We start from the raw sequence: 14,535 nt of genomic DNA, 5'->3' as shown, positions 1-14,535 counted from the left end.
TACTGTTGGGACTGGTTGGGTGTGGTGGGGATGATATTGGGGATGGGTTGGATGTGATGGGGTGTCATGGGGTGGAGTAGGGGTAAGGTACAAAAGCGGAGGGTGAGAGGAGTGGGGTGTGATGGACATTGTTGTATTACGAGGACATTATTACCACTTATTATATCTATGGAATGGGTTAGGTGTGCTGGGGTGTCATGGGATGGGGTGTCATTGGGTGGAGTAGGGGTAAGGTATAATAGGGAAGGGTGAGAGGGGTGGGGTGTGATGGACCTGGTATTACGAGAGGAATATTACCACATATTATATCTATGAGATGGGTTAGGTGTGATGGGCAGTCATAGGATGGGGTGTCATAGGGGGTAGGGGTAAGGTACGATAGGGAAGGGTGAGAGGGGTGGGGTGTGATGGACCTTTTTGTATTACGAGAAGGACATTTTTTTCCACTTATTATATCTATGGAATGGGTTAGATGTGATGGGGTGTCATGGGATGGGGTGTCATAGGGGGTAGGGGTAAGGTACGATAGAGAGGGGTGATAGGGGTGGGGTGGGGTGTGATGGACCTTGTTGTATTACGAGAGGAACATTATTACCACACATTATATCTATGGGGTGGGTTAGGTGTGATGGGGTGTCATGGGATGGGGTGTCATAGGGTGAGGTGAGGGATCGGGAGGGGTGAGAGGAGTGGGGTGTGATGGGTCTTACCGTATTAGAAGAGGACCATTATTACCACTTATTATTTATATCTTCATCAACGCTATCATCATCATCATCATCATCACAGAGACACAGAAGAAGGAAAACAATTACACTCGACATATCGTAATTTATTTTTTATTCATTTTTTTAGTGTTTATTTTTATAGTTTTCAGTTAACAATATTCATGTGTATGACTTCACAGTGTATTCACATGGTAATGAAATCGATAAAATGAACGAAACGGTTCCAGTTCACTCCCATTATTTGACTCACCCTTTGCACACCTCATTGTACTCCTCCTCCTCCTCCTAATATCCTCCTCCTCTTCCTCCTCCTCCTCCTCCTCCTCTTCGTCCCTCTCACCTCCACCTCCTACTCCTCCTGTGCAAGACTAAACATGTGTGCATTTAGAATCCGATCCTCTTACTCCACATCGGGAAAGACAAAAGAGCATCACCGAGAGAGTGTTGCAAGGATTCGGATCGCATGGGAGGAGAGCAAAACAAAGGATTAAAGACCTTCGTACGGAATCAAACAACAATGGTAACAGGACAGGAGAGGATCTTGCTGCCCGGGGGAATAAGGATAACGGTTGTGTGTTTGTTTGTTGGTTGGTTTGTCTTTTTATCATATTAACAGTTGGAAGCCGCCGCCCTTGTGTGAACGTGGGATGAAGAGTTACCTCGTGTGTGTGTGTGTGTGTGTGTGTGTGTGTGTGTGTGTGTGTGTGTGTGTGTGTATGTGTGTGTGTGTGTGTGTGGCTACTCTCACGGCCACAACAAACAGGCAAATTCAATGGAAAACGGAGACAAAGTTAAAGAGAAAGACTTGTTGTGTAACTTTGAACAGTAGTAAATGAATATAAAGACAATGGTAATACTTAAATCCTCGTTCTTTTAAAGGCTTGATACTCTCGTGCAATTATCCCCTTGCGTACGTTCTTCATTTTGTTATTGTAGCTGACACGATGTTATTACGTAGCTATTCACTTCTCTTTTCCTCTCTGAAACACCTTGCTCCTAGAAATGACGAACGGAAACTATGAAAATATTAACATCAATAACTGTCGCTGGGAGAGTCTTTGCCTCATTATACTTTCTTAACGTGAGTGAGAAAAAATAAGCCTCTGGTGACTGACTGACTGACTGACTAAACTGACTAACTGACTGACGCAGCAGCTATTGTGGGCAGAAGGAGTAACTAAATCAACAACTGAAAAAAAAAGCCAGGATCGTTATGATGAGGTGAAGTGCATAGCGAGTTTTTTTTTTTAGGCTACAGACATCTGGAGCTTGCCGAGTGTTGGTTAGGCGTCTGGTAACTGGCTTAGGCCTACGAGGACATGCAAGACTCCTCCACACGTGACTCCTGCTCCGGCGGCTACGTTCGCGGGTGAAAGGAAGGAATTTGTGGCGAAAAGTTCGACGAGCACATGAAGTATTCAACTAGTTTGTCTTAGCTCTTCCTCATCTATATCACTTCTATCACACGTAAAGCTTCCTCACTAACGCTCTTACACACACTCACACACACGCACGCACACGCACATGCACACGCACACGCACATACACGCACATGCACACGACGTTAGCAAGCAGAAGCAGGCTGGATCACGGTTGGTTCTCTCTCTCTCTCTTTCTCTCTCTCTCTTTCTCTCTCTCTCTCTCTCTTTCTCTCTCTCTCTTGCTCTCTCTCGGGCGACGAACACCACCACTCCGCCAGACGCATACAGACAGACAGACAAACGGAGGCCTCTTGATGTAGATTCCGGGGCAAGAGTATCGCAGCACCTTACACTAAACTCATAATACCTCTCTCCTCTGCCTCCCTTCTCTTCCTCCTTCATTCTCAGTTCTCTCCTCTACTCAACCCCTCCTCCCGTTCTACCTTTTCTCTCTTCAGTGTCCTTACTTTAATCCTCCTCCCCTTCTCCCTTTTCTCCCTTCAATTAACCTTCCCTTTCTTTCCTTTCGTCTTCCTTTCTCTTTTTTAGTAGAGTCAAGAAGAGTGGATTAGGGAGAGGAGAGAAAACCTATCGCACGTGAAAGGCTATTAATTCATGAGTCTAGAGGAAGGTGGATCGATGTCATGGCCCGTAGCGGTGCATCAAGAGGACCTTCGCTGTCGAGGGTCCGGCACGACGCGCCCTCCACGCCCCCAGCCATTAGCGTGCACCTGTGACGCCGCGAGAACCTTGAAGAATACAAAAAAGTCACTTGCACGTGTAATGCGTTAACCTGAGCCGCGCCTCTACGCTATGGTAACACGATCTAACAACCACCTAGCAACAAAAGTCCATTATTAAGGCATTATTGACAGAGCGACACGGAGGAGCTTAATCATGTTTTTACGCTAATGCATGTACCGAGGCCCGGGGTGGACGCACGCACACGCACACGCACACGCACGCACTCCCAGCACAGGTACACCCCCGCACAGGCACGTCTCAGCCCCACTCCCTCTGTCGTCAGCAGCTTGTCGCCAGTACGTCGGTCTCCTCCGACTCAACGCTTCGATATGCCAGTAAAACATTCACTATGCTAAGATGACTCGTCTTCTTCCTACCGCTCTGTTCTAAGTGACTGTTACAACCCTCTGCCATTCGCACGTACACGTCCTGTCGTCACCAAACACTGAGAATGTGGCTGACTACGTGGTTTACTTACTTTGGTGCTAGGGACAGTGAGGGGCCAGGGTGAGGGCGAGGTGGAGGGCGGGTGGGGAGTGGGAGGGGGCGAGGCAGGGAAGGCTAAGGGGAGGGTGGGTGGGATGTCTGAAACTTGGTAGAGTGAGGAACAGTGGTGCAGATCACTCCGTGTACACGTTGTAGCTGGAGAGCGACGGCTGCATCTGGATGTCGTCGATGGCCACCAGCTTCTCGAGGGGCACCAGCGACATCTCTCCTTGTGCCTCCCCCGGGGCCATTAGCGCCGCAAAGTCGTCTGCTATGATTTTCTTCCTCTTGTCGGGCGGCTTTGTGTTTCTCTTAAACACATAAGAAAGACTCTGAGCTCGCTTCAGGAACTTCATTTGGGGTTTCTTACGCGGCGCAGGCAACTCCTTGCGCTCCATGGTAGTGGGAGTGGGCAGCGATGCCGCCTCGGCCTGCGGCGTGGGCGGGGTGCTGGTGGCCAGCTTGGTTTGGTCTTCGCTGGAGGGCGTGGGCGTCCTGCTGGCTAGGCTGTCCTCCGGCGTGCCCTCTTCGCTGATGTGACCTGTGGAGTCGTCAGTGTAGCGGCTGTGCAGGGAGGGGTCAGCAACACACTCAGCTGACCGTGACGAGAACTGAGCGAACTCGGGTCTCTCCAGGAGTCTGGATCTGGGTTTCATCTGGCCCAGGGCGCTCTCGTTCTCGGGGGAAAACCTGAATAACCTGTTCTTCTTGTCGACAGTGGCGGGTGCTGACAACATGGGCAGGCTGTCGAAGGCCTTGGGCACGGCGTCCTCCTCGGAATCGTTGGACTCGTAGCTTTCTTGGTTCCTGATCCTGTTGACGCGAGGCACCCGTTGCCGCGCGCGCTCGCACGCAGACACACTCCGCCCCAGCCTCACCGACGCTCGTGTCGGGTCGTCGTCTTTCAGCTCGTCGTGCTCGCCGCTCTCGCTAAGACTCTCCCGTTTGCTGTCGGAATCTGAGGGCGACAGCACCTCGTCCTCGTCAATAGTGCTGGTCGGGGAGGTCTTGAAGGAGCGTCGGCGGTAGTATATCACGTCGGTCTGAACGCTTCGGTCCACGTACTCCGTCGACGACAGCGAGTGGCCAAACAGGTACTTACTGGAGAAGGGAGAGACGATGGGTCAAACGAGGCCATGATACCTCACAACACAACACTCCACTAGGCAGGTGTGTGTGTGTGTGTGTGTGTGTGTGTGTGTGTGCGCCTCACGGGTGCGGTCCTGGCGGGCACAGAGGCTGAGAGGGGTGATGAGGAGGAGTTCGGGCTGTACAGAGGGTGAGGAGAGATGTGTGGGGTAAAGAGGAGGTGGTGTGGCGGGGTGGTGTGTGTGTGTGGCTGCGGTAGTGAGTGAGGTGGTGTGGCGTACTGACCCACGACATAAAGTTTGTTGATCTGAGCGTATTTGTTGCATTGAACAAGAAAAAACATTGAAAACTCCTTTTTTGCACAAAACATTAGATTTACCATGGAATATTTTTGGCGAAGCTGCTCGGTCTGCTTCGTTTTGTCGATTGGCTGCAAATTATAAAACAGTTTGTATTACCCATAAAATAAAGTCAGGCATTTTAAAGCTACAACATACCAAACAGCTAAGATAAAAATTCATGAAGCTGCTGATTCAAAAAGTTTATCAAGGTTCACTAAAATTCCTCGACATGCATTAATAAAACATTATAAAATGTATTACATGCTTTGTCCTATAAATAACCAGGCTGTGAAAGTGATGATACATCGTATAAGCGATAGAGAATATATATATATATATATATATATATATATATATATATATATATATATATATATATATATATATATATATATATATACATATATATATATATATATATATATATATATATATATATATATATATATATATATATATATATATATATATATATATATATATATATATATATATATATATATATATATATATATATATATATATATATATATATATAGAGAGAGAGAGAGAGAGAGAGAGAGAGAGAGAGAGAGAGAGAGAGAGAGAGAGAGAGAGAGAGAGAGAGAGAGAGAGAGAGAGAGAGAGAGAGAGAGAGAGAGAGAGAGAGAGAGAGAGAGAGAGAGAGAGAGAGAGAGAGAGAGAGAGAGAGAGAGAGAGAGAGAGAGAGAGCAATAAGTATACGCTACAGACTCAACGTGTTCCAGTCCTCGGGGAGCTACGGGCTACAGTACGTGGGCTGCACGGGACACACAACTACAGCGTGTAAGCCTCGGCATCAAAATACAGAGTAATTCAGGTGAGCGTGGTTAGTGTAAACATGAAGTAATGGCTGGCGGCGGGTGTCGAATAATATTTTATGATGCGACGGTGTTGTCTAATTAAAGCAGACCCTGCAACACAGGCCCGTGTGTGTGTGTGTGTGTGTGTGTGTGTGTGTGTGTGTGTGTGTGTGTGTGTGTGTGTGTGTGTGTGTGTGTGTGTAGACCCTGCAACACAGGTCCGTGGTTGTGTGTGTGTGTGTGTGTGGGTGGGTGGGTGGGTATGTGTATGTGTATGTGTGTGTATGTATGTATGTATGTATGTATGTACGTATGTAGACCCTGCAACACAGGCCCGTGTGTGTGTGTGTGTGTGTGTGTGTGTGTGTGTGTGTGTGTGTGTGTGTGTGTGTGTGTGTGTGTGTGTGTGTGTGTGTGTGTGTGTGTGTGTGTGTGTGTGTGTGTGTGTGTGTGTGTGTGTGTGTGTGTGTGTGTGTGTGTGTGTACCGATGGAGGCCCAAAGCCAAAAGGATTAGTAAACAATTGAAATGCATTAGCAATAAATAAATAAAAAAAAATAGATACGGGAAGGGTGGCGCCTACTCGGAGCAGAGGAGGTACTGAGGGGCGCAATGCAAGGACAACGTGGACACATGTTTAGTAGCTGGAAACAAAGGCTTCAAAATACATGGGTCAAGTACTACAAGATGGAGAGACGGCAGTGACCTTCATACCGATGGCAACTTGTTTTGCGTATAGCTAGAACGACTTGGATTATAGAGACAAGATGGAGGGGAGAAAAGTGTAAATCGAAAAAAGTGACAACGAAAGATGAAAAAAAAAGATTGGGCTACCTTTTAAGTAAACTCACGTAGAACACCACCCTTATTGCTATTACTATTACTGCTGGGGCTACGCGATTCGGTGGGCATTATGAGGTGTGCTGAAGGTGAAGTGTTTTGGTGCTGCGGACGAAAGGAAATACAGTATTGGAATGCAAGAGTGGAAAAAGAAGTGAGAGAAGAAGCGTGTCCTGCGAGTGAGTGGGTCAGAGGAGGGACGATGACGCAAGAAAGATGTGGAGGAGTGGAGTAACTGGGTCAGGAGAATAGAAGTGGATGTGGGGAGCATAGGTGTGGATATATGGGTGGGGGGACGAGAGTAGGAAAGGAACATAAGTGGATGATAGGAGCATAAATGTGGATATGTGTGGGTGGGGACGAGGGCGGGAAAGGAGAATATAAATAAATGGATGTAGGGAGCGTAGGTGTGGGCATGTGTGGCTAGAGAAGAGGGTGGGAAAGGAGAATAGAAGTGGATGTGGCGAGGATAGGTGTGAACATGTGTAGGTGGGGACGAGGGTGGGAAACGAGAATATATAAAGTGGATGTGGGGAGCATACGTGTGAACATGTGTAAGTGGGGAAGAAAGGGGGAATAGGGAAGGTTGTGGTTGGGGAAGGTATGGATTACTGTTGGTGGGTAAGAGGTTGGGAGAGAGGAAACAATTAGAGGGGGACGAAGGTGGGAAAGGAAATATAAGTGGATGTGGGGGCATAGGTATGGACTAGTGTTGATGGGAAAGAAAGTGGGAGGAATAGTTGCTTTTGGGGAAGGTGTGGGTGGCTATAGGTGGGAAGAGGGTTGGGGAGAGAAAACAGGTGGCTTGAGAGAGGATATGTTTGACAGTAGTAGCTGGGGAAGGCTTGGGCGGGTGTGGGTAGGGAAGAAGGGAGCAGGGGAAGTAATGGGGTGACTTTGGGAAGGATCAGAAATGACATTTGTGGATGTGAAAGGTGTGAGCGATGAAGGTTGGTAAGGAGGAAAGAGGCGGATGTGGTTGCGGAACGTAAAGGTAAACATGAGGACATAAGGGATTTACAAGACCATATGACTGCCAAGCCTGTTCACTCATCCACCACTTTGATAGTAAACCAGTTCTCACCTGTGTCTTTGTTGAATCTGAATTTATCTAACTCAAACCCATTACTACGTCCTTTACCTGGGGGAAGAAAACTGTGGCAAACCAGTTACTAGTGGGTTCTTACTCACTACTGCACAGACCCAAAGGGTCAACGGTTCGGAGATGAGCACCCTAGCCACGCGCAGCTATAACATATGCACCCAACTTTACCTTTTACCCTGCTCTCTTATTAACAGAACCTTACTGACATCACCTTTATTACACTCCTCCAGCCAAGTCTTCGCACCCTTGAACTTTCTGCAGAATGCAAATTTAAAAGTTAAACTTATCCATGTGTGGCAACTTTCTCAACCTATGACTCATTTTCGTCATCCTCCTTTGCACAGATTGTAACATCTTTATCTATTTTATAATATTAACAGAACTGTTCTTTATAATCAAGATGATGTCTAATTTATGTCAAATATAGCAAGATGACATCAACACTCTTATTCGGAGAGTGGGAGGGTAACAGGTGTGGGGAGGGTACATTTGGATGGGTGTAGGTGGGGAAGGCGATGGGAGGGATTAAAGAGGCGACTATTGGTTGGGTTGTTATGTGTGGGAGGGAAATGTAAAGGTGTGCTGTGTGAGGAGGTGGAAAGTGACGAGAAGTGCACAGGTGGAGGAGGAGGAGATGGTGGCTGTGGCCGTGGGGTGGAACTGTGCTGGAATGAACATTAATTAGGCATGCTCTCCAGTCTTTTTATTGGCCTGAATATTAAGTTAATCATATTTTAAAGCAGACTTAAGGATATATTGAATAGATCACCTGAATGTTGTATGGAGTACTAGTGCTCTAATTTTATCCAATTAAAATTTCAAACTCACTCATTCACTTCACGGTACATTCATTCCCCATTACAGACTCAGCTAGATCGCAACACCTGGAGATTTAATTACTAGCAAAACACCTGTAGAAGCTCATCTGGGCATCTAGCAACACACTCGGGGATATAGCAACTTGCTATACATATTGCAATCTAAGTAACTCACCAACAAGAAATGCGCTAACAACACATCTGGATATTTCTTAATCACTAGCGACACACCTCAAAATATATTAAACAGCAACTAGCAACACACCAAGATTTTATTAGCTAGAAACACTTTTAAATAAACTATAAACAAAACACCTGGAAATTTGGTAGATACCAGACAGACAGACAGTAACACACACACACACACACACACACACACACACACACACACACACACACACACACACACACACACACACACTCACCTGGGGGAGGGGGGCTGGGAGTCTTCGCGGGTGGGTGGGGAGTTCGAGGTGGACAGTCTCCGGAGAGCCTCGCGCCGCTGAAACTCCACCTTGGCCATCTCCGTCGCCACCCACTCGGGGATGTCCGGGATGGCGTAGCTGATCCCGTACTTGAGGGCGATCATGATGTGCTGTGGGGCCAAGAGGAACAGTTAACCCAGTTACTGCGGGGATCATGTTTCTTAAAGGCCCCTCTTAGCGAGAAAAATGAGGAAAAAAATCATCACTCACGCAAACCATTCCATAATATATATCAACGCATTTGTGATCAGTTTATGCATCATCTATTTTGGGGGGTTTATATCATGGCGAAAATTTGGCCCGTCGCTGCTACACGGTAAAGCCACAAATTTGGCTCATCGCTGCTACCGGGTTAAGGGAGACATCAGTGTTCACCACCAGCTTGGACGATCACAATATGGTGTTATGCGAAGGAGAGCAGATTAAAGAGATGTCAATGTTCACTACCAGTTTGGGCGATCTTGATGTGCTCTGGGGCCAAGAGGAACAGTTAAGAGAGATATCAATGTTCACCACCAGCTTGGGCGATCACAATATGGTGTTTGGCGAAGGGGAGCAGATTAAAGAGATGTCAATGTTCACTACCAGTTTGGGCGATCTTGATGTGCTCAGGGGCCAAGAGGAACAGTTAAGAGAGATATCAATGTTTATCACCAGCTTAAGCGATCATGATGTGCTGTGGGGCCGAGGGAGGGGTTAAGAAATTGTTCATTGTTTACCACCAACTTGGGAGATTATAATGTGCTGTGGGGCCGAGGAACAGTTAAGAGAGATATCAATGTTTATCACCAGCTTAAGCGATCATGATGTGCTGTGGGGCCGAGGGAGGGGTTAAGAAATTGTTCATTGTTCACCACCAACTTGGGAGATTATAATGTGCTGTGGGGCCAAGAGGAACAGTTAAGAGAGATATCAATGTTCATCACCAGCTTATGCGATCATTATGTGCTGTGGGGCCAAGAGGAACAGTTAAGAGAGATGTTCATTGTTTACCACCAACTTGGGAGATTATAATGTGCTGTGGGGCCAAGAGGAACAGTTAAGAGAGATATCAATGTTCACCACCAGCTTATGCGATCATGATGTGCTGTGGGGCCGAGGGAGGGGTTAAGAAATTGTTCATTGTTCACCACCAACTTGGGAGATTATAATGTGCTGTGGGGCCAAGAGGAACAGTTAAGAGAGATATCAATGTTCACCACCAGCTTATGCGATCATGATGTGCTGTGGGGCCGAGGGAGGGGTTAAGAAATTGTTCATTGTTCACCACCAACTTGGGAGATTATAATGTGCTGTGGGGCCAAGAGGAACAGTTAAGAGAGATATCAATGTTCACCACCAGCTTATGCGATCATTATATGCTGTGGGGCCGAGGGGAGGTGTTGAGAGATTGTTGTTCATTGTTCACCACCAACTTGGGAGATTATAATGTGCTTTAGGGCGAAGAGGAGCAGTTAATTAGAGATTATTCAATGTTCACCACCAGCCTGGGCGATCATTATGTGCTGTGGGGTCAAGGGCAGCACACAGCGTTGCCAAATTATCGTACTCATCGCATTGCATTTTCGTTGTTTCTGACCGATACCTGTAGCAAAATAGAACGAAAACCATCAATATTTAACTGTTTTAACAATAACTTTAAATTTCTATCGTTATTTGTGGGGTTACGACAGTCATGGAGCCTAAAAATGATAAATGCAATGTTCAGAGTACGACAGTTTGGCAACGCTGGCAGCACATAAGAGACTGTTCATTGCTCATCACCAGCTTGGGCTTTGACTCTCATCCTCTTCATTGTCCATTTCATTGTTCGACTTTCATCCCCTTTGCAATGTGAGCTGTACCGTTCTTGCTTAGTTTTATGAGTTGCTGCCTACTGTGTGTTTGAAGATATTACCCTGTACTTAACAATTAAATTAGATGAAGATTATAAACGACTTTCAAAACACACGCAATGAAAACAAGATGAAACAGTGCATAAAACTCTCAGAAACATACAGGAAACACACACTAGAAAGAAAAGGCGTACAAGCATCTCATACGGATAAAAGAAACACAGAAATATACAAGAACTCATGAAAACTCACAGCGCACGTCACACTAAATACACACAGATACCTAAAAAGAACATGAAACAAGAAAACACACACACACACACACACACACACACACACACACACACACACACACACACACACACACACACACACACACACACACACACACAAAACAACACCCCCTCCCCCATACACAACACAAACATACACAAAACAAAGCACACGAAACAAAACACACGAAACAACAAAGGAACACAAACACACCATACCACATCATCCCCATATCCCCTCACAGCAAGGTCCGCCCCCCCCCTTCCCCCCTCCCCCCACCTCCCCCCACCTCCCCCCCCACACACACTCCCGCACCCTTCCTCCAAAATAACAAACCTTTCATCTTGCCTACGTAAAATCCTTCCACCACCCCTACCACCCGCTCCACCCCCACCCCACCCCCAGCCTCCCCGCCTCCACACCCACCTCCAACACCACGATGAGCACAATGGTCTGGGCGGTGGACATGTGAGGGAACATTCGGTGCACCTGTCCGGAGAGGCCGATCAGAATACAGTTTACGATGATTCCCAGCACGCCCATCAGCTCCATGGCGTCCTGTAGGGAGAAGAAGAGGGGATTAGGGAAGCAAGGAAGGAGGGGTGGGGGGGAAGACCAGGAGGGAGATGGATGTAGGTATTATAGGAAAGGTTTTACGAAGGAGGGGTTGAGGGAGAAAGGGAAGGAGAGGAGAGAGATGGATATAGGCAGGAAAGGATGCAGGGAGAAGAAGAAGGGATTGAAGGAGGCAGAGAAGGAGGGGGTAAATGGTGGGGAAAGAGAGGAGAGAGAAGGATATAGGTAAGGAAGTTTGCAGAAGAAGGAGGGGATGAGGGAGGCAGGGAGGGAGGGTTGGAGGATGGGGAAAGAAAGTGGAGAGAAGGATATAGGTATGGAAGGATATAGGGAAAAGGAGGGGTTAAGGGAGGCATGAGGGTAGGGGTGGAGGCGGGGAAGGAGATTGAGAGAGGGGAGAGAGACAGCAAGAGTGATGGATGTAGGTAGGAGAGGAGTGGAGAGAGTGAATGAGTGATGTATGTAGGTAGGGAAGGAGAGAAGAGAGAGGGAAAGAGTAATGGACGATGAATGTGAAGATAGGAAGATAGGAAAGGAGGAAAATATACGCGAAACTTGCTTAATTTAACACACACACACACACACACACACACACACACACACACACACACACACACACACACACACACACACACACACACACACACACACTGTCATTGTTATATTTAGATTTGTTCGTGTAATTTCAGTCTATGGCTCCATACTCACAATAAACCACCAATTATTATTATTGAGAACATTTTACATATAGACAAACGCAAAACACACCTCGACTCCCTCCCATACCTAATCCATCTAACGGCGCAGGCAATTCCCCCCCCCCCCCTCTCTTTCTCTCTCTCTCTCTCTCTCTCTCTCTCTCTCTCTCTCTCTCTCTCTCTCTCTCTCTCTCTCTCTCTCTCTCTCTCTCTCTCTCTCTCTCTCTCTCTCTCTCTCTCTCTCTCTCTCTCTCTCTCTCTCTCTCTCTCTCTCTTCTCCTTCTCCTTCTCTTCCTTCCCTTCCCTACCTCCTTCCCTACCCTACCTAACTTAACCTACCCTTCCCTTTCTTTCATCCCTTATCTTCCCTTCCCTTTCTTTTCCTTCCCTTCCCTTCACTTCCCTATCCTTCCCCTACCCTACCCTACCCTTCCCTTCCCTTCCTTTCCCTTCCCTTCCCTTCCCTTCCCTTCCGTTCTCTTCCCTTCACTTTCCTTACTTTCCGTTCTCTTGCCTCCCTTTCCCTTCCCTTCCCTTCTCTTCCCTTTCCTTCCTTTCCCGGTCACCTGCCCTAACCTTCCTGTCCCTTCTTTTCCTTTCCTTCCCTTTCCTTTCCCTTCCTTTCCTTTACTTTACTTTTTACCTCACTCTATTTCCCTTCCCTTCCCTTCCCACCTATTCCCTTCCCTTCCCTTTCCTTCCCTTCCCTTCTTTTCCCTTCCCCTACCACTCACCTGCCACACGCCGATGCTCTGTGCGCGGTTGCCGAAAGGTCGTTGGAAGACGCAGCACAACTTGAAGGCGTCGGAGCGGATCTCGATGAGGTTGTTGAGGAAGGCGCAGGTGGCGGCCAGCGGGAAGGCGGACGAGAAGAGAGTGACGTAACCGAACTGAATGAACATCTCCAGGTAGTCCTCGAAGGTGCCGTCGTACTGGAAGGAAGGAAGGAAGGAATGGTGAGGGAGATGATGATAATGAGATGTGGACCGAGGCAAAGAAGAAGAGATAGAGGATTGGGGGAAAGAGATGCGAGGGAGTGACTTGTATGGTGGGGTTTCGTAAGGGAAGGATGGAGGGAAGGAAGTATCATATGTAGTTATCGTTAAAATGGTTAATTACTGGTGTTTCTTGGCAATACTTATGAGTTAGAAACCGGTAAATACGATGCTCTGAGTACGATAATAGAAAACGGTATATGTGATGCTCTGAGTACGATAATCTGGCACCGTTGATTCCGAAACGCTGAAGAATATGGACCAGAGAGGGTGAGGGTGACCAAAGGGGTGAAGGAGAAGAGAAAGGGAGATTTGTAAGATCGGGTTTAGTAAGAGATTGAGTTAGTAGTAAGTTTGTTGGTAGATGTCTGTTGTAGGAAGAGGAGAAGGAGGAGGTGGGGACTGGCTTAATATGATGTAGAGGAATAAATATGAAGTATAGGTGTTTTTTAGTTTGGTGCTGTTTGTGTTGTGAGGGGCGAAGGGGGAAGGGGAAAGTTCTGCAAGGGGAAAAAGGGACGTGTGTAGCTGTGTTAATGAATGGGAGAGAGAGAGAGAGAGAGAGAGAGAGAGAGAGAGAGAGAGAGAGAGAGAGAGAGAGAGAGAGAGAGAGAGAGAATAAAAATGTAAAAAAATATACTTCGCCTAAATACGAAAAACCCCCCAGAAAAAACGAAGACAAAAAAGGCTAGAAGAGAGATAAATATACAGACAGACAGACAGACAGATAAATAGATAGATAGATAGATAGATAGATAGATAGATAGATAGATAAAAATGTACGAAGCCTAAAATGAAAAAAAAGAGAGGAAAACGATAGCACCCAGAAAGAGCTAGAAACGACATTGATAGATAAATAGATAGACAGACAGATAGATAAACAGATAGATAGATAAATAGAAAGATAGATAGAAAAAAATGTACGTAGCCTAAAATGAAAAAAAAAAGAGAGGAAAACGATGGCACCCAGAAAGAGCTAGAAACGACATTGATAGATAAATTGCTAGATAGACAGATAGATAAACAGAAGGAGAAAGAATGTAAATGCGTCGGGGATAAAAGTGAATGTGCTGCGGGCCGTAAAGAGAATAAAGGCGAGGGACGACGCGAGCAAACAGAATAGATCGCCGACATTTGTGAACGCAGACCAAGTGTGTGAGGGAAAGGAAAAGCGATGATTGAACTATTTATATTACCTCTGTCTGTCTGTCTGTCTGTCTGTCTGTCCCCTCTGTAGGCCTATGTCTGTCTATCTACTTTAGTGTTTATCTGCGTTTATCT

General features: G+C 46.6%; 1 protein-coding gene across 3 annotated transcripts in view; it reads right to left on the bottom strand.

Annotated features, from left to right (window-relative positions):
* Window positions 1-819: 819 nt before the first annotated feature.
* Window positions 820-14,535, bottom strand: part of LOC126998404 (anoctamin-8-like) — a 157,807-nt gene continuing 144,091 nt past the window's right edge. For 2 of the 3 annotated variants that reach the window (XM_050860039.1, XM_050860040.1), the window contains exons 15-19: window positions 12,994-13,191; window positions 11,412-11,543; window positions 8,818-8,987; window positions 4,848-4,898; window positions 820-4,480 (exon numbers count right to left, since the gene is read on the bottom strand). In XM_050860039.1, the coding sequence (XP_050715996.1) occupies window positions 3,514-4,480; window positions 4,848-4,898; window positions 8,818-8,987; window positions 11,412-11,543; window positions 12,994-13,191 (1,518 nt within the window). In that variant the 3' untranslated portion in view covers window positions 820-3,513. The remainder of the gene's footprint in view (window positions 4,481-4,847; window positions 4,899-8,817; window positions 8,988-11,411; window positions 11,544-12,993; window positions 13,192-14,535) is intronic. The other variant, XM_050860041.1, reaches the window with a different exon arrangement.

The sequence above is a fragment of the Eriocheir sinensis genome, chromosome 14, assembly GCF_024679095.1.
Source record: "Eriocheir sinensis breed Jianghai 21 chromosome 14, ASM2467909v1, whole genome shotgun sequence".
Taxonomy (NCBI): Eukaryota; Metazoa; Arthropoda; class Malacostraca; order Decapoda; family Varunidae; genus Eriocheir; species Eriocheir sinensis.
The sequence above is the reverse complement of the archived record's forward strand: the minus strand, read 5'-3'. Positions and strand labels throughout refer to the sequence as shown.